The sequence below is a fragment of the Cydia pomonella genome, chromosome 1 (assembly GCF_033807575.1).
Source record: "Cydia pomonella isolate Wapato2018A chromosome 1, ilCydPomo1, whole genome shotgun sequence".
Taxonomy (NCBI): Eukaryota; Metazoa; Arthropoda; class Insecta; order Lepidoptera; family Tortricidae; genus Cydia; species Cydia pomonella.
The window spans coordinates 19,891,881-19,918,378 of record NC_084703.1 but is presented as its reverse complement, the minus strand read 5'-3'; the positions used below and the strand labels follow the sequence as shown (position 1 = coordinate 19,918,378).

The 26,498-nt window shown below is 36.2% G+C and overlaps 1 protein-coding gene across 1 annotated transcript in view; it reads right to left on the bottom strand.

Annotated features, from left to right (window-relative positions):
• The window catches only part of LOC133517658 (proton-coupled amino acid transporter-like protein CG1139), a 68,519-nt gene that overhangs the window by 11,238 nt on the left and 30,783 nt on the right, over positions 1 to 26,498 (bottom strand). Inside the window, exon 2 of the mRNA XM_061851018.1 lies at positions 2,042 to 2,127. Coding sequence (XP_061707002.1) covers positions 2,042 to 2,127 — 86 coding nt within the window. The remainder of the gene's footprint in view (positions 1 to 2,041; positions 2,128 to 26,498) is intronic.

The window sequence follows — 26,498 nt, the reverse complement described above, 5'->3', positions numbered from 1 at the left end:
ATAAAGCTAAATCAAATTTGTACAAATCTCTTGTTAGAGCCAATCCCGAGCCTGAATAGAGATGGCGCACGGAGGGCCGCCATTGCGGACTAAAAATCGACTCTCATATACCTACAAATTGAAGTTATCATTTTCTAATTGTAATGGCTTTTACTTAGCATTGTAGGTAATTCTAACTTGCGATTCTTGACATCTCTATAACCACCAACTAGCCGACACTAACCGTATTATCCTTGCAATGGTTAATATAACGAAAACGAATAATATGTTAGGCCGATTTTTAGAAACATTTAAGAAGTACTGTTATGTATTAACCATGTGCCACTCCCCTTGATCGACATCAACTTCTCCACATTCTACTAATATGCTACTTACTATTGGGACAGTGTTGCTCCTAAGTGTATGTTTTATATATTATACTTATATATTTAAAACATATAGGCGATATATTTAAAGCATAAATACTTTTCATGTATTTAAGACTTATTGTTTTCTGGATATCTAAACTATGAAACAGCAGTGTTCATTAGTAGCCCAGGATGCGTAGCCAACATGCCAATCGTTTACGCTCCGTAGCGAACGAAACGCAACTGTCACTGTCGCACTAATATGTAAGAGTGACAGAAAGACACAATTCGTTATCGTAGCTCCAGCGGTTGTCAACTTGGCTAGGCACCCTAGAAAGATACGGTTGTACAAAACATTAATTTATAATAACCTGTTATTTTAATAAAATATTCTCATACGTATAATATACGCAGGAATCCTACAAACATTTGCGGGTAGAATGTAAATGGAAAAAATAAATAATACACACAATTACATTATTAAAAGAAATGTAATCGTATTTCTACTCCACAAGCCTTTACTTGTCTCATACTGTAACTCTGAACCAGACTCCTAAGTCTCAGTAAAACTGCTTGCTATTTTCTGGCATTCCCGTCGGTCTCATTGTTGTAATTAAGGGTAAAATACGATAAAAGAAGCTGTCGAGAACGTCCTCAATAGTCAAAATTCTAGAGTGTTATATTCTCTGGACGTTCTAATTTAAGTATAATCTTTATTTCGGGTTTCTGAATCTTTTTCCGAAAAACTCTTAATTCGACCATTATCATTCTATATCGTCGTAAAATCATGAGGTTAGTATAACAATGCAGGGCTCAAGCCATTCAATCAAAAGACCTAAAATTGATAACCTCAGATTGTATATGTATGAGAGCTGATTGTCTGCCCACAGCGCGCCGGCGCGGCCGCGCCACCGTATGCACCTGCGCAGGCGCGCCAGAGGCGGCCATTCCCATCGTTAAATATCAAAATTTTACCATTACCAAACAAAACAAATTAGAAAAACAAAATCGAAACCATAAAATGGAATGATGTACCGGTGTAAGAGTCCATTGCGAGATGGTCAAGGTCGGTGACCGACTTTAACCTCGTGAAGCAGCGCACGTCTTCCCGGAACGTCTCCGAACGGCGTCGAGCATTATTAGCTCGTTTTAAGGAGCAAGTACTTAACAATCAACATACAATATAAAATACCATTTTAACAACAAAACATTCATTGAAATCATTAAAGATGAAAATTATAAGCCCGCGCATTGCATGCCTTGTGCTCTACGATTACACCAAGGCGTAGTTATTATAGCTCTAATTCTGTAATAACTATTGCCCAGTTAACTAAATGAATGATATCTCGATATTATAATTTTCAAAATAAAATTTTCTTTTCATTGTCCTGTTGAACAAAAATTTAAATATTATTAAGTTTTAAAACTCAACTCCATCGTGATGTTTGGCCAAGAATGAGGTTAAGCTATGAAGCATGCCATTTTTTATTCACTTCCTAAATACAAGTATTCAGTCATAAACTTCAATGAGTTGTAATTAGTAGTCTGGTGACGGTAAAGCATGTAGTAGTATTAAAATCACTAAGTGATACTAGTGAAATCATCTTCAACAAAAAGTAGATTATTACTTGCAAAAGAATGAATCATTTATGAAAATTTAAGGTTCAAGTCTGTAGAGGAACAGTTTAACTTACTTGACCATAACGACATCTGATAAGTCAGTCCTGACTCCTTTTTTCTTTGGGTCATACTCGGCTATCATCGGCCGCATTTGAGGTTTCTGAAACAAACAAATCAACTATTGTAGGTTATATGTGTTATTCGACCTCCATCCAGCGCTGGAGACGTCACGGAGCTGATGACGTCCCGATTGGCAAGCGGAGCGGGGGCTCGCTCCATGCCGTGGTTAGCGCTACGCTACCATGTCGTGGCTATTTCGGCTCTTTTATAAATAGCACGTACGCGTGAGCGCATGAGGCAAACTTGCAAATATATCCCCCGGCGTCCAAACTACATACCTGTACCGTGAACAGATGAAACTATTTACATTTGCGGCTTATGCTTCAAGCCAGCCCTTTCTGATCCGCGTAATTATTGATGTCCTAATTTTATGGCTCCTTAACTCGTTGATTTTCTAATCCATTCTATATAACGGAGTTGAAAATTTTCAGCCTAAGAGCGGTTTCGCACTACGTCCGATCCGAATCCGATCCGAACCCGTGAAAATGTGGTCCGTAGTAGCCGTAGAACTATTTCTATGGTAAATTACGCACTAGATCCGATCTCCGTCATCCGATTTCTTTTGGATCCAGTGCGTAACTTACCATAGAAATAGTTCTACGGCTACTACGGACCAATATTTTCACGGGTTCGGATCGGATTCGGATCGCACGTAGTGCGAAATCGCTCTAAAGAAGGTAAACATGTAAACTAAACGTGGGTGTTTTATCAATTGGCAATGCCTAAATCAATGCCACTGATGATTAGAAATTAAAAACTTGTCGATGGTACTATTAACATTAAACTCTAAAGCTATTTTGTTGCGTTACATTCTGGATGCTCCATTCGACACTAATACAGAGACACTAATAAGAAGGTGATATAACTCACTCTCCTTGAATCATTTACTTCGATAAAATCATATTTACATTGTAACTAGGCACCCATTTTTAACAGGGTACATTATTTGATATGTAGGTAGGTACCTACATATAACTCTATTATTTTCCCGCTGTTGGCGCTTTAGAAAATAAACTTGAATCGAACCATTTTAAACTATGGTTTAGTACACTTCAGTCGCGGAAATGGGCTGAATGAAAGTGAGTGCCTGATCGGACCGAACATGTTGTTTATAAGCCCGTACTCTATTTCATTTAATACAATTACAAATTATATCATTAATCCTATTGCTGTCACGCCTGTGGCCAAGCCTGTCATCGTGGCTGTGTCAATATTTGCTACATATAGGTGAATGTCCACAATCAAAAGCACGACATCGTCATAGTGAAAATTGTCCACTGTTTACTCCACAATATCTTCATTCAGGCCAAGCCCAGAATCAATTTTAGACCAATTCTAGTTTGTATAACTCGACTCCGATAGTTGTAACAAGCGTACACTCAAATGGAGATCAGACTGATATTGGTAGGTATCTACCTACATTTGTTGGCGTTTTCAATAATAACAAAGCTTATCGTCACGAGCGCTAACAAGAAATATAGTCAAGAAGTATGACGACACACGTTAGGCGGGCAGTCAATGTGCGCAGTTTGTCTAAATCAATTGTGAAGGTCGCTGTAGCTGAAGAACTACTGTGCAAATTATTTGTCGATGAGTGACACGCCTCCCGTCATCTCGTCATAACAAAAATAAATTGTGCGATATATAATTTTGTAGTTATCACATACCTAGTCACGACAATTGAGCATCGTGACTGAAATATTTAATCATAATTATTTATAATGTGATCAGGACGTAAGCCCTCATCACATTACTGAAAAATTTTCACCTTGTTCTTATGATTATTAGGAAAACATTGCCATTTAAAGTGACACTATAAAAACCAGTTTTCATTTTACAGTTAAGCCTCTGCTGAAGTGCCGTTATTTCTGTTAATAAGATAGTCTCGGTTGTCTGGAAGAGATCGCTGTTTAGCGATAAGTCCGCCTGTTGTTATCTACACTGTTTTAGTTCTATGAATTCTCTGTAACTTTTATTTTGTAGTGCGTAATAATTGTGTAATATTGTTATAGTTTATCAAAATTGATTTAGTCTAATCAAATTTTAATGGAAGTAGACGTATGATAGACGTGGCTATCCACGCGACAAAGCCGACAAAGCGAACATTTTGGGGCACGGCAGTTGAACTCAATTTTCACCAACTTGCCTATTTAAAAACTGGTTCGGTATTGTATTATTATCAATAAATTTAAAAATTATGAATTTGCATGTATCGGTATTGTATTATTATCAATAAATTTCAAATTTATGGAACCTTTGCGCAACTAATATGTCTATATTGGCACTTGACCAGGTTTTTAATAAGTTAGTGTGTTTTCTTGGCAATATTTCAGTTAAATTTTTGCGTGTTATTTTCATGGCATCAAAAATAAAGTTTTAATAGTCAGGCTCAAAATCAACTTTCTTTAACTCCACAAAAAGTAATTGAAAAATTTATACTTATGAACTTTGTATTTTTTTAATTTTAATCACACCACCCATAGCTTCCGTTTATAAGAGATTAAAGACATTTAATATCTTAACAGAAATAATGCCACCTCGACGACTGGAGAGGGCGGGCACCGTTTCTTTAATTTATTTATACATATTTATTTTTTTGACGACCGGTTTGGCCTAGTCGGTAGTGAGTAGTGACCCTGCCTACGAAGCTGATGGTCCCGGGTTCAAATCCTGGTAAGGGCATTTGTTCGTGTGATGAGCATGGATATTTGTTCCTGAGTCATGGGTGTTTTCTATGTATTTAAGTATTTATAAATATTTATATATTATATATATCGTTGTCTAAGTACCCTCAACACAAGCCTTATTGAGCTTACTGTGAGACTTAGTCAATTTGTGTAATAATGTCCTATAAAAAAATAAAAATAAATAAATAAAATAAATACATAGGTAGTAGTGTGATTAGTTAAAGCAACACTGATAATTTATGGAATAATTTGACTGGTTCCCTAGTTGTAATGAAATGAAATGAAATGTGTTTATTTGCTTAACATTATGTACAGATAGGATGGTATAGTCAATAATATTATGTCCAGATAATGTCAATACCTTATACTAGTAGGCATGCAAAATATTTTAAAAACCTATTTACATTATATTACATTAAATTACAAATTTACATAATCAATTACAATAACATTACATTTTAATAAATTATTATTATTAAATATTAACAATGAAAATAGAGCCAAGAATAGAATTAATAAATAATAAAATGTCACAATATCAATAGAAATCTATATTTAAATATTCCTTAACGCTATAAAAATTGTGCTGGCTTAAAAATATTATAATCGCTCGTTTAAATTTAATAAGTGGCATGTCTCTTAACGATTGTGGCAGTTTATTATATATTGTGTATGTCATCCCATCGACATTATTTCGATAAAGCGCCAAATTGTTTTTTGTTCCAAGAAGTTTGTTCAGTCGATTAGCTCTAGCATTCGGATTTACTTGAGCTATAAAATAAAAGTAAAGTATTGGTAATGTTTTTTTACAAAAATGCATATTTCTGCTATGTATATACATGCCAAAGGAAGAATTTTAAGTTTTTTAAACATGGGTTTACACGATTGCCTTGTACCAATACCGCTTAATGCTCTGATGCACTTTTTTTGAGCTTTAAACTTTGAGCTTTTTGTATTAAGACAACCTGTTATTAATTTTACAAATTTAACTAAATTATATTGAAAAAACTTTATTTTCAGACAACTTAATGGGTCCATAGCTTGTTAGTAAAAACGTTATAGGTATAGAAAAACGTTTATAAAATAGAAAACAATAAAAACACATAAACCGTCATAAACTCTCTAGGCAAATTCATGCTCGACAAGTCGACATACAACATTCGCTGATGACCACTGTTGAGCAACAAGTCACAGACGATCCCATCCCCACAGGGGTTCCGTTCATAATTTACAGCAGCATATTTATTCGTTACTCTGTAACTAAATAAGTCTTATAACTTTCATAAAAGTTGTAGTAGCTCGTCGTATTCAATAATTCCCCGACCGCAAAAAAGAAGCATATTAGAATGACTTCCGCATGCATTACAACTATTACAAATTCTCATCAGCGTTTATAAGACAGGGCAAGGAGTTTCAACCATCATGAACATCATGTTAGTTTTACATTAATTACTTCTTAGAAGATTCATTCAATTATTGACCGTATTCTTGCTAAACTATTTCTTATATCATAATCGATTAATATGCGAGGGTAGAGTTATAATTATGATATGAACATAATAGGAATTAGTTTAATTGATGCATTTTAAAAACGTAATTTTTAAAATCAGCAAACGTCCATAAAATGTAGGAATATAACCTCCTCCTTTTCAGGGTTCCGTACTTGCGTAGTCAACTCTTAGTTTCGCCATGTCCGTTTGTCTGACGCGTCTGTCCATCTGAGGCTCCTCTCGCTCTTACTCCGTGATCGTTAGTGTAATAAAGCATCAATTTGGCGTGGATAAATCAATCATGCCGACAAAGTGGCAAAATAAAAACATGAAGAATATTCTCTGAAAGTGGATCATTGTTGTTCTATAAAGTGTGCAGAAAGTGATACGTTTCTGTAAGTACTTTTTTTCGATAAGCAATAAGCAATTAAATTTTGGTTTTATAAGGATTTATTTTACAGTTTCCATGTTGATATTTAACTTCTCATTCCATAAATAACGATATTTACTTAAATTGTAAACTAAAAGGTTCCTCAAGAAATACTATATAAGTTTATACTTAAAGTCTTGTTTTTTTAATACACATGTATTTTACTTTCCTCGTATTCGATTCGTGTTTAACTCGGGTGCCATTTTTGAGTTATCGCAAAAAGTTTTCCCTTCTTACTAAAAAGACGTTCAAGCGCTGTTGCGTAAGTACCTACTCCCTTTTGCTTGTTTTTATGTACATGAGACTTGCATAGTTCTTTTCAAACTCGATGGGTAGGGTGAAAGGTGTCATCTCATGCCAAATTTCGCAAAACTGTATTGAAATGACACCTATCGAGTACCCATCGAGTTAAAAAAATACTATAATAGGCCCCGTTTACGGCAGCTATTGTGATAGATGGATAACTACGGAACCCTACACTGAGCATGGCCCGGCATGCTCATAGCCGGTTTTCAACTTGTATACATATAAAATCATTCCAAACAATGAGGTCATATTTAGCAAGTGCGGCGTCATTAAAATTACTTTAGTTCAAACGAACAAATCAAACATGTTAGTTACATATCTGCAACATACAGTAAGAAGGTGTAAAAATGAGTCAACGGTATACCTACTGAGACAGACTGATATGCAGGTAAATTGGTCAAAGTTAAGGCTGGCATATTTGAAGTAAATCTATAGCTCAATTATTTCTTGGTAACACACTGTAAATTGGGTACATACAATCTTAATATTGTATATGACTTATACTTACCACAGATTATATACGGTGTTTTACGAGGAACCTGAAAGATTTTAACTGTGTATTCCTGATCATTTTAAAAACTAATATGTCCTATAAACTTTTCTGGAATTCGCCTAGTTTCAGAGTTAATGCCCATTGAAAAAAAAAACATATTTTTATTAACCGCCTTTTTGATGGCGATGTTACTACTTTGGGATGTAGTCTTTATAGATGTTAAAAACCGGCCAAGAGCATGTCGGGCCATGCTCAGTGTAGGGTTCCGTAGTTACTCTTTTGTCACATTAAGCTAAATTGGAGCTTAAAGTATAGTAGATTGTTAACCAAGGGATGAAACGGTACTTTTCACCCGAGTGAAACAAATAGACATTTGCATAATCAGTACCTAATTAAAGTAACAGACTTACTTGCAATCGGAGACTTTGCATGTCTAAAGATAAATATCCCATAGCGAAAAACATTTAGATTGCTATATTGATGAATAAAACACAAATATTTTAGCAAACTGCAGTAATTTTAAAATGATTAATTAAAGGCATTAAAGCCTTAAAGCATGAAAAAGTTAAGTATAACAATAAGTCCTTAACATAATTAAATTTATTTATTGAGAAGTTCTACAGCGTTTACACTGAATAATATACAAAAAACATGAGTACTTATAAGCATAGTCAATAACAGAATTCCCTGGAATTTACACAAAATAAAATATCATCTGTGGGCAGACTTGTGACTTGTGCTGTACAAGAATTGTAAACATAAATTAAATTGTAGATCTTTAAAATACAAAGAAAAAGAGTATAAGAAAAGAAAAATAGTAACTGAAACCTGGGAAATTTCCTAAAATTTCCTAAAATGTGTATATAAAGTTATAATTTTGCGAGTATCACTCTAAGAACAATAATGCATCGTACATGAGCGCAATAAACGAATATGAATATAAAATTAGCGGGATTGCCTCTTACTTTTTCATTTTTACTGTTTTGTTCTAAAACTACCAATAGTCAAGGGCTTTACATACATCCAATGAAACTGTTTTATACAAATTAAATATTGAATAAAAATAGAATGAATAAAAGAAGCATATTTTTATCTTAAATTTTAGCTTATTTACATGAATAATGCCAAATAACTTTAACAACCCATTTAAGGTCGTAATAACGTTTAACTGTGGATCTACGTACTTTTACTATAAAGGGGAAACTTGTTGCGATAATTCAAAAACAGCTTAACTGATCATGTCCGCTATAGTTTTAATTTAATGTCTTTTTTTAACTCTACTTACACGATTTTTTCATATTTTTTGGACCTATGGTTCAAAAGTTAGAGGGGAACAACACATTTTTTTACTTTAGAAGCGATTATCTCTGAATATGTTCACTTTATCAAAAAATGTTTGTTGAAGACCTTTATTATCTTCCTTCCAAGACCTTTCTAACGATACCCCACACTGTAGGGTTGAAGCAAAAAAAAAATCACTCCTACTTTACGTGTAGGGGAGGTACCCTAAAAAAATATTTTTTTTAGATTTAATTGTCCGACTTTGTCAGCTTTATTGATTTATACACACCGCGTCACATGAATAGGACCATCATATTTTTTATTATTATTTAAGATATGAAATAAAATAAACAAGATTTGTTCCCTTCTTCTGAATTAAATAAAAAATCCGAGATGGCATTTAATCATAAAGAATTCTTATCGTATTCTCGCTATATCGTATCTACTTAATCGACAGATAGCTCCAAGACATTTTTTACACCCTTGTCGAGTTCTTGCTTGTTGTTATTGTTTCCCGTTATTATAAAGTTCACGTGACAACCATCCCCATACATTTTCTATTATGTTTAAGGCGGGCGAGATCGATGGCCGATCGAGAACATCGCTATTATTTTCTTGAAACCATTTACGAACATCATGTGCTCTATGAATGCTAGCATTATCATGTCGGAAAGTAAAGTTTTCGCCATCTGTGATACTGCTAAACTTAGATATTTTTGTTTTTAGAAGGTTAATGTAGCTTTTAGAAGTTTGTCTACCTTGTATCACCACTTAATTAATCGCCAATCGGTCCGTTGTATGATATCGCGCCCCAGACCATTATTGAGCCTGCATCATTTCGCCGACAAGACAAATACTTAAACTAACTTATTCCTAATACAAATATAATCGTTATTGTAATCTTTTATTACATCTTAAAACTTATCATGAAGTATTAAAACTAAGGAAAGATGGGCATTGGCATTCTTAGGGAAGCCGCCAAGATTCGAAACGACCCTCGTCTCCCTATTTATTATGCAGAGTTTATAGCACCCGCTTACCACCGCCTAAAATCAAGGAAGCCCCCGTACAACATCGCTAAGGAACTAGTGGATGGCCAATTCGACTTGCAACATGAATGGTCCAGGACGTGGTACTCCTTAATGGCGGAAAAACTAGGCTCCGAAATTACACCTGGCTCCAAAATAAAAGGATCGGACCTTCCGAGGCGACACTGGCGCAAACTCAACAGGCTTCGTACCGGCCACGGACGTTGCGCTCAATATAAACAACGCTGTGGATGGGTGGACTCTCCTGCTTGCGCTTGCGGTGCTGAAACCCAGACTACCCAGCAAGATTGCCCCATATTGCGCTATATTGCCGGTCCTGCAGAAGACCTGATATCCCTGTGCGACGAAGCCATCAAATGGCTGACTGGTCTTTGTGTTGACATTTAAAAAAAATTGGTTATTATATGCTTCTGTATTATGTAATGCCATACGATTAAATAAATAGTAGATTATTGACCAAGGGATGAAAGGCACCCATTTCTGACGAGGTAGTTTCCGAGGGCGTTTCCAAAGTGTCCGAGACTGAAATAGTGCCTTTCACCCGAGTTAAACACTCTACTTCTCATTTTGTACGTGAGGAAAGTAAAATACATGTGTATTTAAAAAACACGGCTTAGGTATTTATGGAAAGGACAATTAATTATCAGAATGGAAATTATACAACAAATCCATTTAGAAAGTACAGTGTTCTAGAGCATAAACTACCAATTTCTGCACACTTTTCAGAACAACAACGACCGACTTTCAGAGCATGAGCAATGAAAATATTTATCTTTATTTCATAAAGATCGTAAAAACTTGAATTACATCATACAAGTAATTGATTGCGGAACAAACTACATATCAAACACTTAAAAAGACTTTAAAATGCAATCCCTTGCCACTTCGCTGAGAAATTTATGTTGATAGTAAAAACTTCGCTTCGCTTCGCTCGCACGTTCAATAAAGCAGTGATAAATTGACAGGTAGCTTTAAACTTATGGACAGTGAGCTGCAGAGATAATTGACCCCCCTGCTTACAAGCTTCTATGCGGTGTACGGGGGGGGGGGGTGTCAGTTATCTCTGTAGCTTACTGTAAATCGCTAAAAAGTGCATAGCGTATTCGACTGACGTCATAACCGAAAATAAAAACGTTATGCATACATATACTCGTACCTAAATAAGTACCTATATACCTATGTAGATACCCATGTGTTACGCGAACGATAACTACATCCTCGATTAGCGAATCAGGAAGACCCCATCTTATGACGCGAAATTGATCCAGCCGGATTAGAATGATTATGCACTTAGGTTTCAGATTGCGGGGCAAAGTTTGTGACAACTCTAACAACAGATGGAGGCAATATATCTACCGTCTGATATCTACCGTCAGTGACTATTAGCGCTGTACCCCTAGTGTAAATTTAATCGACATCATAACGTGACGAACGCGTTTGCGTTAAGTCTCATTTTGTATAGGATTTTGAGTTTCCAAAACGTCCCGCTTGGCGCGCTCTTTCTAAATCACATACAAAATGAAACTAAACGCAAACGCGTACGTCACGTTTCGAAATCAAATTTATTTACACTAGGGGTACTGGGTTATTGAGTGTCACTAGTTACACGTTTTGAATTCGAAGTCAACAAAAATTACCTCAAAGGAAGATGTCAGAAAACGAATCCCACGTTATAATATTTACACTAGTTGACTCGCTTGCTGGAGGGGTAGGGGTAATTGGGTGAAAAAATAGATAATTAAGAGGCTCACTACACATAAATTCCTTAACCGTCTATTTGAACGGGTGTGACATAGAAGCCTTGAGTAACCTAAGGAGAACTTCCGAAAAAAATATGCTTAATTTGCCAAAATTTCATTTCTAACAGCCCGGGGGCACATGTTGCCATAAAGATAACCGAGAACTGAATACAGTCAGAATACTTCATCGATGTCTAATGATCGGGCATCTTATAAACACATACATCACTACATATATATTATAATCAATATTGGCATACGACTGATTAAAACAGAAAATGAATCTCCTGCAAATTTTACAATACAATCGACCGATGCAATGGAAGAAAAAGTACGATAAAAACAAGAGCTATCACGGCTTATAGGAATTTCGAAATAACGAAATAAGCAACTTCACGAAATCACGACGATAGTATGGTTGTACAAGTAATGGTGTTAGAGTACTTGCTAGTTTTTTTTTAAATATTTGTTACTCCATAACTCCGTCATTTCTGAACCGATTTTGAACATTATTATTTCATTATATATACATATATATATATACAGATTGGTCCCGTTTTTGTCAAAACTGAGTTCTGATGATGGGATCCATGAGGAATCGAGGGAACTCTTGAAATGTGAAAGGCATACATATAGTGATTTTTGTATTTTCTGTAACAAATCAAGCATTTACATTTTAAAAAGTGACATTTGATGAAGTGGAACTGCTGATGATGGTCAGAATGGAACTCTTCAACGACGCATAGTACACGTTTGGCGATTTCTCCTCTTCGCTGTGTTTGTTAAGTAAATTAAATTTTCAAAACAATTTTTTGTCAGGTTCGAGTTCTGACGATGGGGTCTATGAGGAATCGAGGGAACTCTTCAAATATGAAAGGCATACATATAGTGATTTTTGTATTTTCTTTGACAAATCAAGCATTTACATTTAAAAAAGTGACATTTGATGAAGTGGAACTGCTGATGATGATCAGAATGGAACTCTTCAACGACGCATAGTACACGTTTGGCGATTTGTCCTCTTCGCTGTGTTTGTTAAGCAAATTAGATTTTCAAGACAAATTTTTGTCAAGTTCGAGTTCTGGCGGTGGGGTCCATGAGGACTCGAGGGAACTCCTCAAATGCTAAAGGCATATATATATATATATAGTGATTTGTATTATCATTAACAAATCAAGTATTTACATTTGTAGAAGTGACATTTGATGAAGTGGAATTGCTGATGATGAACAGAACGGAACTCTTCAATGATGCATAGTTCACGTTTGGCAATTTGTTTTCAAGGCACATTTTAATATTTATATCCTGAAAATGAAAATGAAAAAAATGAAAATGAAAAAATGTATATTCTGTTTAAGAATTACTTATACAGTTGTAAGTGTTGGCGCCTCTTTTTAAGTAACAAATACCTGTGTTAAGAGGCACCGCTCTTCCTTAATTAGTAATAGAACAAATTTTTTAAAATTTAAATAGAAATAAAAAGATAAAATTAACATATCAGACACTAACAAAAGTAATTGCTTATAGATTAATTTAACCTAATGAGAAGATGGACTTGCAAGTCCATATATATGTGTGTGTGTGTGTGTGTGTGTGTGTGTGTGTGTGTGTGTGTGTGTGCGCGTGCGTGCGCGTGCGTGTGTGCGTGTGTGCGTGTATGTGTGTGTGTGTGTGTGTTTAAAGTCCTAAAATATTTTGAATTAAGTTTTCTGTATCATAATAACTCTTACATTTAAGCCAATCTGTTATAATTATTTTACATTCATAAAATGGTAAATGATGTATATTTAAGTGCTTATTTAAGAAATTGTATAAGGGCATTTCTCAGAGGTGGCGTTTTTACGTGTCCGGGGGCATAAACACGTGAATTTGTTGCCTATAAAATCTCAATTAAATCATGCAAATCCATCAGCATCTGATACACCTGGACAACTGGTAAAACATTCCATGTAGTATATATATTATAAGAAAATAAATGTCAAGTGCTAAAATTGACGAACAGTGGGTATGTCCCGCACCCAGATTTGTTGAAACAAAAAATCATAACTTAAGACTGGAGTTTTATTTTAATTTTTAAAGTTGGTCCACGTATTCTACATAAGCCTATCATTTATATTATTAGACTCAAAATAATTTACGCATTAATATTACAAAATAAATCCAATTATTCGACTTGTCCCGCGGCAACACGTGATTTCACTGGAATTTATAAACCTTGTCGGCATTTCACAAAGGAATATACCAGGAACGCCACGCCGCGTGCGCAGGTAGCTTAGCTTCAGTCCCGCCACGTTTACCGGCGAGAGCGGACGTCGGCTCCCAGTCTGTAAGCGGATTTCGTAAAGGTGTGTTCGGCATTCGGTGGGTTTGGTTACGTGATTTTTTGAATTCGGTGAAGCCATTAATTGTTTAAGTGCTTATGCTTTTTTCAGTTAAATAGTGCGTAAGCCACCCTCAGAGGTATGTGATTTGGACATTACAAACTCTTTTACATACTATGATTATGTTTTCTGTAATTATTTAAAAGCGATTAAAATTGAATTCAGTGGGCGCGATTACCGTGGATTCGGTGGGTTTTTTGACCACCGAAATCAAAAAATAGTCCACCGTTGTCAATCTTTTCTATATTGTTCGTTATTTTTTTACTTTACATACAATGATAATTTAAATTATATACTAACATGTGTTATTATTAAATTATATACAACAATTATATACTTAAATTATATGTTAACATGTGCTTATTATATATGGCCAAATAAATATATAATTTCGATTGTTAAGCCGGTGCCATATTTATTGGTTTTTATTTACAGTACAATCTGTAATCTTATATGAACATGCATACAAAAAGCAGTTACTTTAATAGTATAAATGTAAAGGAAAATTACAGCTTCTGGAAAGATATACCTGACTTGGAAAACCTGATAACTCCATCTTTAGCACAGCATGACATTTCACTTCCTACATTTGATTCAGATAATGTCATTGAATCAGACGATGATTTAAATATATTTGATTAATAGCAGATCTCAATAACTCATTGATCTCAAATATGTTGATTTATTTTTAAGAAATATTTTTATGTGTATATGTTAAGTGTTATTAGACGGGAAATGTCGCCTTTTGTTATTTTTTATGTAGCTAAAACTAAAATGTTAACGTCTCTTAAAAATAATTAAAATCTTAATGAAAAAAGACTGTCAAAGAAACTGATAATTTCCTACCATTTATTATTTTAATTTAAAAATAGTCAATGACAAAAGAGTATTTTGTTTAAGATAACTTTAGAATTTAATGAGTATTGTGATATTTGTGATGTGTCTGCACATTGTCAGAGAAACCGACTGAATATTATATTAATAGATATAGACATTAAATAGTTGAAATTAAGTTTAAGCAGGGTATTACGCAGTTTTTTCTTTTCAATTTTATGTTAAAGGTTAAAGCATAACTGTTATTTTCTTCCTAAGATTTTTTCTGATTTTGTTGTTGATTGTCAAGTGTTTGCTTGCGAGCAGGACAATTTTGCCTTGCTTTTTAACGATCTAATTAGTTTATTTTTTGAGATTTCAACTTTAATTTGTTATTGATTTTAACTGCTTATTTAAAATAATGATTATTTTACCGTTCTATCTTGATTTTGATTTGACTTTTAGTTTTTGAAGCCATTTACTTTTATAATCATAAATCCATAGTTTGTATCAGAGCATAACTTTGTTTTATGATGAATCACAATAATAACATAATTATATTTTCATTATGATGTCTTTAAATTGATAATAAAACTATTTTAGTGCTAAAATAATATTGTTTTATTACAATCTTGGTAAGTTTTGAATTCAGTGGCACACTTTTTATTAATATTGATTTCGGTGAGTGTGTTTGATTTCAGTGTTTTGAAAAACTCAAATATCTTGCGAACCTTTACGTCTATAAGGAGGCCTTCACTACCAATATTTTTTAAATTTAAGCCTAATTGTTAATTTTAACATCACATGTCTATAAAGTAAAAAAAAAAAATCGGCACCGAAGTCAGGCACCGAACGTCACCTCTGAGAAATGCCCATAATTTGCCGGATTTAAAGACAAACTGTCTACTAGCGTATGTGGTATTTATTGAAGTGGTTGGAAGTATGTTACCGTTTCTCCTAGTATTTCGTGTGGTAGGTGTATATGGTTTATCCTATTTCGTTTTTTTAATAATTACTGGTGCCTTATTGAGCTTACTGTGGGACTTAGTCAATTCATGTAATAATGTCCTATAATATTTATTTATTAATTATTTTTATTTATTTATTTCACGCATAATTTGAAATCATTTTTCTTAAATACAGTCGAATACCCTATTGCGGGTAGGTATCTTACCAGTTAACCATAGGGCAAATCTGAAATGTGTCAAGGTGGGTGCAGTGGCAAAAAAAAAACATGTTACCTCCTTTTCTACATAATTAGGCGTAGGACGCTGTCTTTTTAATTTCATTGTATAAAATCTCAGATCAACAATAATCGTTCTTTCACCGGTCTCTCTCTGTTACCAGCTTTTTGGGTATCGGAATGACCTTTAGCAGTTCATAAACATTAAACATCTCTGCTAACGAGAGGCAGCCTTATCTCGAAAATAAGGACGTCTTCCATCATCCTTGTCTTTACTTGTAGCAGGTTATATATCTTACGGAGATCTGTATGTAAGTTGTCGATTGGCAGGGAAACATCTCTGGGTAGGGTGCTTGCTATGGTGCTTAACTCATTAATAAGTTGTTCCGGAGTTGACATGTGTAAGTTAAAACGTCCTTGATGTATATCGGTGATGGTGTCTAATAACATGTCTTGCATTCCTCTTGCATGGTTGTGGAGCATATATATATTTTTTTTAAATATTATAGGACATTATTACACAAATTGACTAAGTCCCACACTAAGCTCAATAAGGCTTGTATTGAGGGTACTTAGACAACGATATATATAATATATAAATATTTATAAATACTTAAATACATAGAAAACACCCATGACTCAGGAACAAATATCCATGCTCATCACACGAATACATGCCCTTACCAGGATTTGAACCCGGGACCATCAGCTTCGTAGGCAGGGTCACTACCCACTAGGCCAAACCGGTCGTCAAACTTGCTATATTCATATGTCATATTATTTGCTATAGTGGCTCCTAAGTTGAAGTCGTTGATAATGTTGTTAGTTTCTACCTTTTGTTGCAAGTTCTTGAAAGCTTCGTCCAGATGGTTTATAATATAATATTATGTTGATGTATCATTTTATGTTGTTGATTCATAGTGTCTTCGGTACGTTTTAATAAATTATATTCCGCTTCAACAATGGATGTTTGATTTTTCCAAAGGGAAGCCATATGTTTAGCGTTGTCTCGTAAAAGTGTTATATCTTTTTTTTTATATTGTTCGGCGAACCTTTCATCCAATACGCCGAATAGGCTGTTAGTGACGTAACCGACACCATCGACAAGGCCGCGTCGGGTTCGTAGTACTCGTAGTGAGGTTTGTCGCGTGCTCGAATGCTGACTGAGCAACAGCTGGTTATAGTATTCGAGTTCTGAGAATCCATGACGCAGTTGTAGTATTATTATGTCACAGTGGACTTGTGTTTTGATAGTTTCACAGGTATCTTTTAAGAATCGGGAGTATGTTTGTAATGCGTTCGTTGCGTCCCAATAAGGTTCCATGTTATAATAGACGACTAGTTTCCATTTATCTAGAATTAACATCATGTCTGCTAATTTATCGAAGTATAGCCCCTGTGTTTCACGAAATTGTATTATGTTGACATCGCACTGACCGGTTGAGAGGCATGATAAAAATTATAACAGTGCTGTGAACATTGATGACAGTGAAAACCTGGCCTTGTTTGCCTTTAGTTTTTGAGGATTTCTTGTTGAGTTTTGCTTTTCGAGTTCTTTGTCATGTAGCGGCCTCTTCTGATGCATTTTAGGAAGTTCTTCTTCGGGGTGTTTCAACAAAATAGAGAGCTTGAGTACTGGACGCTTTAATATGCCGTTTTTCGTTTTAAGGGTCACAACCCTTACATATCCGTCTTGTCCCGGATGTAGCTCTATAACTCTGCCCATTGCCCATTTGCCTGGTGGCAGGTTATCATCATGAATGAGCACAACGTCGTTAAGGCTGATGTTGGTTAAAGGTTTTTTCCATTTACTTCTAGAGTTTAATAGTGCTAGGTACTCAGAACGCCATCTTTTCCATAAGTCTTGAAATATTTTCTGAGTGAGTTGCCATCTTGTACGTAAGTCTCTTTCTGTCTCTATCAATGTTAGAGTTGGACCGCTCCTTAGAAAGTGAGAAGGGGTCAAATAGTTGATGTCATCAGGGTCTTCTGATATAGCGCACAGTGGTCTTGAGTTCATACAACCTTCGATCTGTGCTAAAAAACTGCTGAATTCTTCATAAGTGAGCTTTTGATCTCCAATGACCCGTTTTAGATGGTATTTGAACGCTTTGGCTCAACTTTCCCACAAGCCTCGGCTGTTGGCCATGCGGGTGCATTGAAGTGCCAGGAGATTCCCATGTCGGATATCGTACCCAGGCACTCTGGATTTACTATGTTCTGGATTTCGAGGTATTCTTGCTGAAGTGTCTTGCTGGCTTTAAGGAAGTTTGTTCCATTGTCGCTGTACATGTGTAATGGAGTACCTCTTCGCGCAGCCATTCTCCGCAACGCCGCTATGAAAGCGGATGCTGTCATGTCCGATACCAGTTCGAGATGGACCGCTTTTGTAGCCATGCAGACAAACACGCACACGTATCCTTTAGTAGTCTTGATACCACGACCCTTGTTGGCCTTGAGGAATACGTGCCCCGTGAAGTCTACGCCAGTGTGTTCAAAAGGACGAGATGAATTGCTTCTTGATGCAGGTAAGTCTCCCATGATTTGATTTTGCAGGTTTTCTTTTTGTTTTTTGCATGTCACGCAGTGCCGAATAAATTGCTTAGTGACGCTGTTGCCTCCGACGTCCCAATATTTGTTTCTTAAGAAATTTAGGGTTAGTCGGGCGCCGCCATGAAGAACCATTTTATGTGCGTTATCAATGATAAGGCTAGTCAATCGATGCTTGTGTGGCAAAATGATTGGTTGTTTCATGTCATACGCGATGTACGCGCTTCTCAATCTCCCCTTGACTCGCAGGATGTCGTCTTCATCTAAGAATGGACACAAATCAAGTATTTTTTCTTTTAGTCGAAATAGGTCGACCCTTTTTCAAATCATGATATTCATCTTGAAATTCTGCTTTTTGGACCCGCTTGATAATTAAGGCCTTTACTTCTCTTATTTCCGATAAATGAAGATAATTTCCAGTTTTTCTGTCTTGTTGTTTCGTGATGAATCTTCGGACCCAGGCTACTACGTGCACTAGTTTTGATAACGAACTATATTTGTCAATTAGCTGGTCGATGATATTATCTTCAGTTTCAGTGTTAACGGCGACGTTAACTTGCATGATTTTTTGTTCTTCGTTCGTAGTGTAAATAATGGTTTTATCTTGACTCTTTGCTTGAAACGTCGGTAGCCAGGTGGGCCCTTGCCACCATAAAGAATGTTGTTTTAATTGTGACGCGGTAAGTCCTCTGCTTGCGCAATCCGAAGTTAACGTAGCCCCAGCACTCGGGAGGGATGACTTCTGTGATTTGTCGCACCCTGTTGGCGACGAATGTATTCCAGCGGTTAGGATCACCTTGCAGCCATCCCAAGACTGCGGTCGAATCTACCCAACCATAGATCTTGATATTATAGTTGGTTAAACATTGTTTTACCTTGATCGTTAATTTTGCAAGAAGATGGGCTCCACACAACTCTGCTCTTGGTAGCGTATCGGTGTATTTTAAATGTGTTTATATTATTATTTATATCTTGTTTAATAATTAACCATTCTTTATGCATATCACTTGGTATATTGTCATCCCATTTCAGAGGGGTTTTCCACAAAAGTTGGAAAAGCGGCTTCAAGTTGGTGGATATGGGTGTGAGCCAACCCAAGGGCTCAAATAGTTTGGAGATTTCTGATAACAACTGACGCTTGGTAGTGTTTTGCTGTACGTCCGAAACGATTTCCATTTTTGTTTCGAAATTAAATATATCTCCAAAATGTCTGTATGTCTTCGATGTTATTTAACACCAAATTACATTGAAAGCTTTGTGGTACTCTCCCACATATAATCAATCCTAAGTGCGTCTCTTGTACAACAAAGGATAAGTTTTCATGCTTGTACATTCCATGCATCAAAATAGTTGCGTAAATTTCATCACCCAATAATATATCGATCGAGTTGTTGACATTACAATTGTAGTCTGCCAGAGGTAAAGTATCCAAAATATCCCATCTTGCTTTGGGGAAGGTGAAATTGGGTAATTTTCTTGTTAAATCCTTCATAATAAAGGCTTCGGTGTTGAAGGAATATTTTTCATCTGATGATAAACAGATCACATACAGCATGCCTTTACATTTGCTATCTCTAAGGCCCACTCCTGTGATCACTCCTTTTTCTTGCTGTCGTGGTAACCCTAGCTGTTGAGCGGCGTTTTCAGAAATCAAACACATCTGGGCCCCAGGATCTATTAAGGCACGCATCGTGCGGGGTACTCCATCATTTCCCAGGATTTTGATCATAGCTGTAGCTAAAAGGATATTTGGGTCTTGATTGTTGTCTTCACGTTGCTGTGCCACGTGAGTCCCAAATCCTTGTTGACGACTTTGATTTCCGACCGTATTTACCGACGCTGCATTTTGATTGTGAAATGTATCGTGCAAAAGTGTATTATGATACCCGCCGCATTCTTGACATCGTTTAGTAGAATGGCAAGGTTTGCCGTTATGATTGTATAAACAATTACTACAAAGATTAAGTTTTGTAATTGTTTTTCGTTTAAGTCCTAGGGCCATGTTTTTGAACTCGGTACAGAAATATATACCATGATCTTGCTGGCAAACTGGGCACTTGCGCCTGTATTCGAGGCCTGGCTTACTGGTTGGAGTCTTGTTGCTTGTAAAATACTGATTTAGACGGCTTGACTTGTAGGTATTGATTACTTGATGTAGATGGTGTATTCAAACTTGTTCGATTAACAGCGGCTTCTTGCTTGCGCCGTGACGACTCCATAACGGTAAACTTGCCCTCCAAAAATGACAAGAACTTCTTAAAGTTGATCCTCACTTGTTTGATTACAGTTTGAAGCTGAATCTGATTTTGATACAGATCCTCCATATAACGGTTTCTTGATAATCAGTATTATAAAGAAAATAACTTGATATTGGGTGGTGGTAGACTTGCTTGGTCACCTTTCTTGATAAATCGTGTTCACTTTTCTTGCTTTCTTGATTGTTCGCGTATGTATGTCTGCCTTGTTGCTTAGTTGGTTGACCTTGTTGTCTTACTTGATGTCTTGATTATTTCTTCCTCACTTGCTGGTTAATATTCTTCGTGCACTTCGCTATCTGCCTACTCAATCCAGTCGGTGAGACCCGCTTGTGGGAAGCCAACTGAGTCGAACTGACAAACGAATGAGCACAGAAGACGGTTATCGAAGGACCATTAATGTTAGAGTACTTGCTAAGTAAATGTTAAAGACATTTACTTGATAGATATCTTGATAGTAATGTGAAACACGAAAGACGGATTCTTGAGATAAACTTGTTTTATTATAACTTGATAGGTGTGCACACTTATATAATAGCGAACGTGAATATTTAGTGAATGAATAGGTACTTATTGACTAATTACCACACTTTTATATAAACTAAATGCTGATGGGGCAAATGATCAATACGATGCATGTGCAATTTACTTGTACAAATGGTGATAGTTTTTTGGGTTTGGTGGCAATGTAAATAATGCCTTAAATCTTTGGTAAGGTGTAGGATATTAATATAAATCACTGGTAGCCCAGTTGACTAGGGACGCGACCGAACAAACTACATAGTACTTACCTAACGTTTCATTTTTGTAAACAAGAGCATTTTTTTTTTTGTTATTGGACTTTCAGAATAGTCCATGGTGTATACGATCAATAATAGTGATGGAATTTCCTTTTGCAGAATTCAATCAAGGAGCAAAATGTTTTTGACAGGAGACAAGCTGGCCCACGTTAAGGATATATTCGCTTCCAATGCCCCCACTTAGTGACAGAACGGAAAAGGTTAAATGAAATCGTAATAATCCTACTTAATTATTAAACGAGGTTCCTCCTTACTGATACTACTATTTATATTAAAAACAAAATGTGACTTTCCATCAGAGGGTCCTTATGTTCCATATGCATAAGGACCCTTCTCATTAGAGAAGCCTTTCCATTAGGAAAGGTTCCCTATGTACAGGAACCATTTAATGACCCTTCTCTGTGGAAAGCCATGAATAATTCAAAATAAAATAAATAGGGCACAACTCAATATACTAAGTAGTTCGCCTCGAATTGAGAACTCGCTATTCACCAAAAACTGAATGACACTGAACTGAAAGTGAATTCATAGAGATCTGGATGACTTTCGACGCGATTGAATTATTCAAATCCGGACAAGTGTGAGTTGAACTAAAACGAAACCTACGTTCATGAGTTTTCATTTTTACTAATTTGACTATGGATTCGTTTACCTTATTACATTTAAATTAGAATAGATTTTCTAAAGTTTTTTACAATCCCAAATGTAAAAAAAAAACGAACATCCGGGAGGTGCTTCTAGCCAGCCCAGTGTTTAATGTAAGAACATTGCTTCGCTTTTCTCGCTTGTTCGATAAAATCCCACAGTGGAATCAATAAGGTTTGGCTGGTGTGGGGTATATCTACATTTTCTTAAGTGTTTAGGGTTGGGGTAGCGCAGAACATTTTGCAGTACTACAAAGTTGCAGTAATCGAAATAAAACATTTGGAGGATGTATTTGTAAGTACACTGTGCAACGGTTTCAATCCTTGTACTAATAGTAGACACATTGACTACATTTTACAGGACCGGGCGTGACCATGACCACATAGGATAACACAATGTTTAACATCCTTGTATGTGGTTCATCGTGACATCACCGTCGCTGACTGTACCATACCTCGACACTGATAACAGAGCGATTCCGCTTATGTAATTTGACAAAGTACCTGCACATGGAGGACACCAAAATAATCAAAGTCACAAGCACCGCGCGAGTTTAATAACGACATTATTTGTGAATTACTACTGAAATACATCCTTTGTGGAACTAGAATAACTTCTCTTCAAATGCCAATAAAAATAAATTTTTGTTACTAGTAAAATCTTGCAATTTAATATATTTTAACGACTCGTCGAAGGGTTCGGTTAAAATGTTTGTATACAAAGTTCCAGCGAACTATTTACTAGCAGTCGTCTTGCCAACGGACGGGCGCTACTATTAGAGGTGCCCTAGCACCGCGCCGATCACAAACGCACGTGCACGTGACGCTGCCAATACTAAAAATATCCTACATAGTATGTAGTATGTGTCGCTTAAGGGTTGAATGAGTTTCAACTGTATCGACATTTTTTTTGTTAAAAACTATATCTTGAACTAATAAAAACTGAACAAGATACTTTGACAGAAGGTTTAGCTTCTCTCCTCGGCCACAATAAAGGATCGGACGGAAGAACGGTCTTGATGAGGTTGCATCTGTGCAGCATCATCAAGACCGATATGACCTTGCCCATCGAGTATTGAAAATACATATATGTAGGTAAGTTCCTAATGCTTTCCCCTTCCCCCAAATAAGAAAAAAAAAAAAAGGCAATGCCAATGGCAATGTAATATATGCTTTTTTTTTTTTCTTATTTGGGGAAAGTGGAAAGCATCAGGAACTTACTTACCTATATTTTCAATATCGATCTTGATGATGTTGTACTGAAGATATTAAATATGCAATCCATTTGTATGTAAGTATACCTGGATTAAAATGTATGTACGCAAGCAAGTTTCCCTTTAAATTGTATGGGGTACGGGTTCATTTAAGTGTGAGTGAAGAGGGATACGGTGAGTAGATCGAACTGTTTGTGGGCCGTGAATGAAGATTGAGCCCGAGGGCACAATAGCACGTCACGGTAGCTGAATAACGCGGCCTTGTTTTGCCGGAAGTTAATACTTACAGCTGCGACAGATTTTTACATTAATTCCACTGCATCTGGCTGCTGCCAGCCGAATCTCCGAAAAGAGACGCCGGAAGCATATCTAAATAGTAATTCTTACATGTTTATAGGGAATATACCAACATCAAAACAAGAATGCTGATTTTGTTGCAGCCTCTTGTTAAATGTAGTTTTATCAGATTAGTGTCAATGAAGTTGATGTAAGCCTGTTACATCGTTCATCACAAGGTATAAAGTGCGTTAGACATTTTTAACACATCGACAGCGATGTTTTTAATTGCATACCGTACAATTTTCACACGGTTACACTAGCGAGAACAGCGCGTTACGTCAACAGGGTTAGTCAAGCAGTAGTAGTCCCTTCCTACCGATGATAGCACGACCAAGGCCAATCCAATCAGTGCGGATGTCAGTCCCCTCTCATCATCTCATACTGGGAATGTAAGCTGACAATTTACTTACGCGCACCTATGTGGAACTGATCTGGAACGACGCAAAGCGTCTAATTATTCTGTTTATTTACGCAATCAGTTCCAAGTACTTTAATTTGCATCGCTCGGTGACGTCCAGATTATTTGACTGCCGTAACATAACAAGGAGATATTACTTATGGCTTAGAGGACAGACTAAATGGCAGATAAAATTCTGCATACCTTAAAGCACGTTATCCAAAAGTTCCACGACCTAAGAAGCTATACCAAAACTTTGCGATGTGGGATAATAACGAAATCATCGAAAAATTGGCTTGCGTTTTTGAACATTCATCTCTCGAGATGGTGAAAAAGGGGTTGAAAGTTTGGATGAAGATCAAAATGTTTTTCGAGTGCGGAACTTGAAACTTTGTATATTTGCATATTGTTAGAATACAAGAAAAGTAATTTCAGCGTTTTTAAAAATTCGTCCCCTAAGGTGGTGAAAAGGGAGTTGAAAGTTTGTATGGAAATCAAAATGTTTTTCGAGTGCGGAACTTATTGAAACTTTGTATATTTGCATATTGTTAGAACACAAGAAAATTAATTTCAGCGTTTTTAAAAATTCATCCCCTGAAGGAGTAATAAGTTGAAATTTTTAAGTAACGCAAAGCGGGAGCTGCTATGGCCAGAAACTTGAAGTTAGGTTACGTTAGTAGTAGTAGAAGAGGTAGTTAGTCGGACTTGCGCACGAAGGGTTCCGTACCATTACGCAAGAAACGGCAAAAATAACACGTTTGTCGTATGGGAGCCCCACTTAAATATTAATTTGTTTTGTTCTTAGTATTTGTTGTTATAGCAGCAACAGAAATACATTTTCTGTGAAAATTTCAACTGTCTATCTATAACGGTTCATGAGTCTGGTGGCAAACAGACGGACAGACGGATAGTGGAGTCTTAGTAATACGGTCCCGTTTTTGGGTACCAAACCTTAACATGTTTTCAAAATGTTAATATCCCCTTAATTACTTAAGAATACTTTGAAAGTTTGAATAAATGCAAAGCCGCTACTGAAATTGTTAAATTAGTATTGTAATAAATATTTTGCACATGAAAATTATAGGTACCTACTAAATATGTAAAATGTTCAAGATTCCACGACGACGAAGTCGCGGGCAACAGCTAGTATTTAATACGTCAGTCAATGGCTCTAGGTAGTCTAGGTAAGTTTTTAGGAAACCTTACGCGGTGGATCAGTTGAGTCGTCCATTCCTATATGTAGGTGAGGGAGAGGACCGGTCGTTTTTCCCCGTGACGTCACCGTCTGCCGCTACGTGCCGGCTCCCCACTCTGGCGCCAGCCCGGCATGCCAACCCCGCGGTACGACTATAATGTGCACTGCTATTATACAAGGGTAGTTAATGTGTTTTATTGATACAAAACAATCATAAAGTGAAACTTGTAGTAATTATGAAAAAAACATTATCTATGGCATAAAAATACGAGTGTGGGTTTCATAATAAGATCACAAGAGTTAAAGCCTAATTATGTACAGTTACATGCTGTTTTATGTACACATATACCTAGCGCATGGTACGACCGCCAGCGGTTGATCACACTGTCTGCAATTAACATTTCATTTCAAATAAATGTGGTTATAAATGTTATCAAAGTTGATGTTATTATTAAGCAAAAATAAATCATGTAACATCGTGAAGAAACTGGACTAATCCTAACCAGACCTAGTAGTTTACCCTCTGGGTTAGAAGGTTATTATTACTTATTTATTATGTACGTACGAGTAACAGTGAGGTGGGGTTACCGTCCGCCCGCTCAGGTAATGGTCCGAAAGAATAAAGCAGAACTAGTGCCAAAATAGCCAAATGAACGAAGGGAAAAGCAACATATTCGAACAGTGAGTGCGTTGCAGTGCCTGGCTGCTGCTGCCTTTAGGGAGCAGCAGTGCCTGGCTGCTGCTGCCTTTAGGGAACTGCGTACTCCTTGCGGCCCCGTGGGATCCTGTTTTTCTCTCACACTCACTGAGCGACAGCGTGAGCGAGATGGATGCGCGTGCCTTGGACCGCGGATACCATGTTTTTGAATTTTAATATGTTGCAAGTTTTATCAAAAAAAGTAATCAATGGATTCCCTCAAAAAAAATTGAGCTTTTTTAGAAGCAATGTTCATATTTTTAGCTTAGTGCATAAATTGTTACTCATTTTTAAAGTGCGTTTTAGACCTATGTTCGTTGTTTATTTCTATCGAGTGAACGTCAAAAAAAAAACAAGATTCGAATCGATAGAGTCACTAGAGTAAATCCTCAAGATTGCTAATTAAATTTTTCGCAACCTGATTGCGATACGTAAATATGTGACGATGATTTAAAAAATACGGAAAGA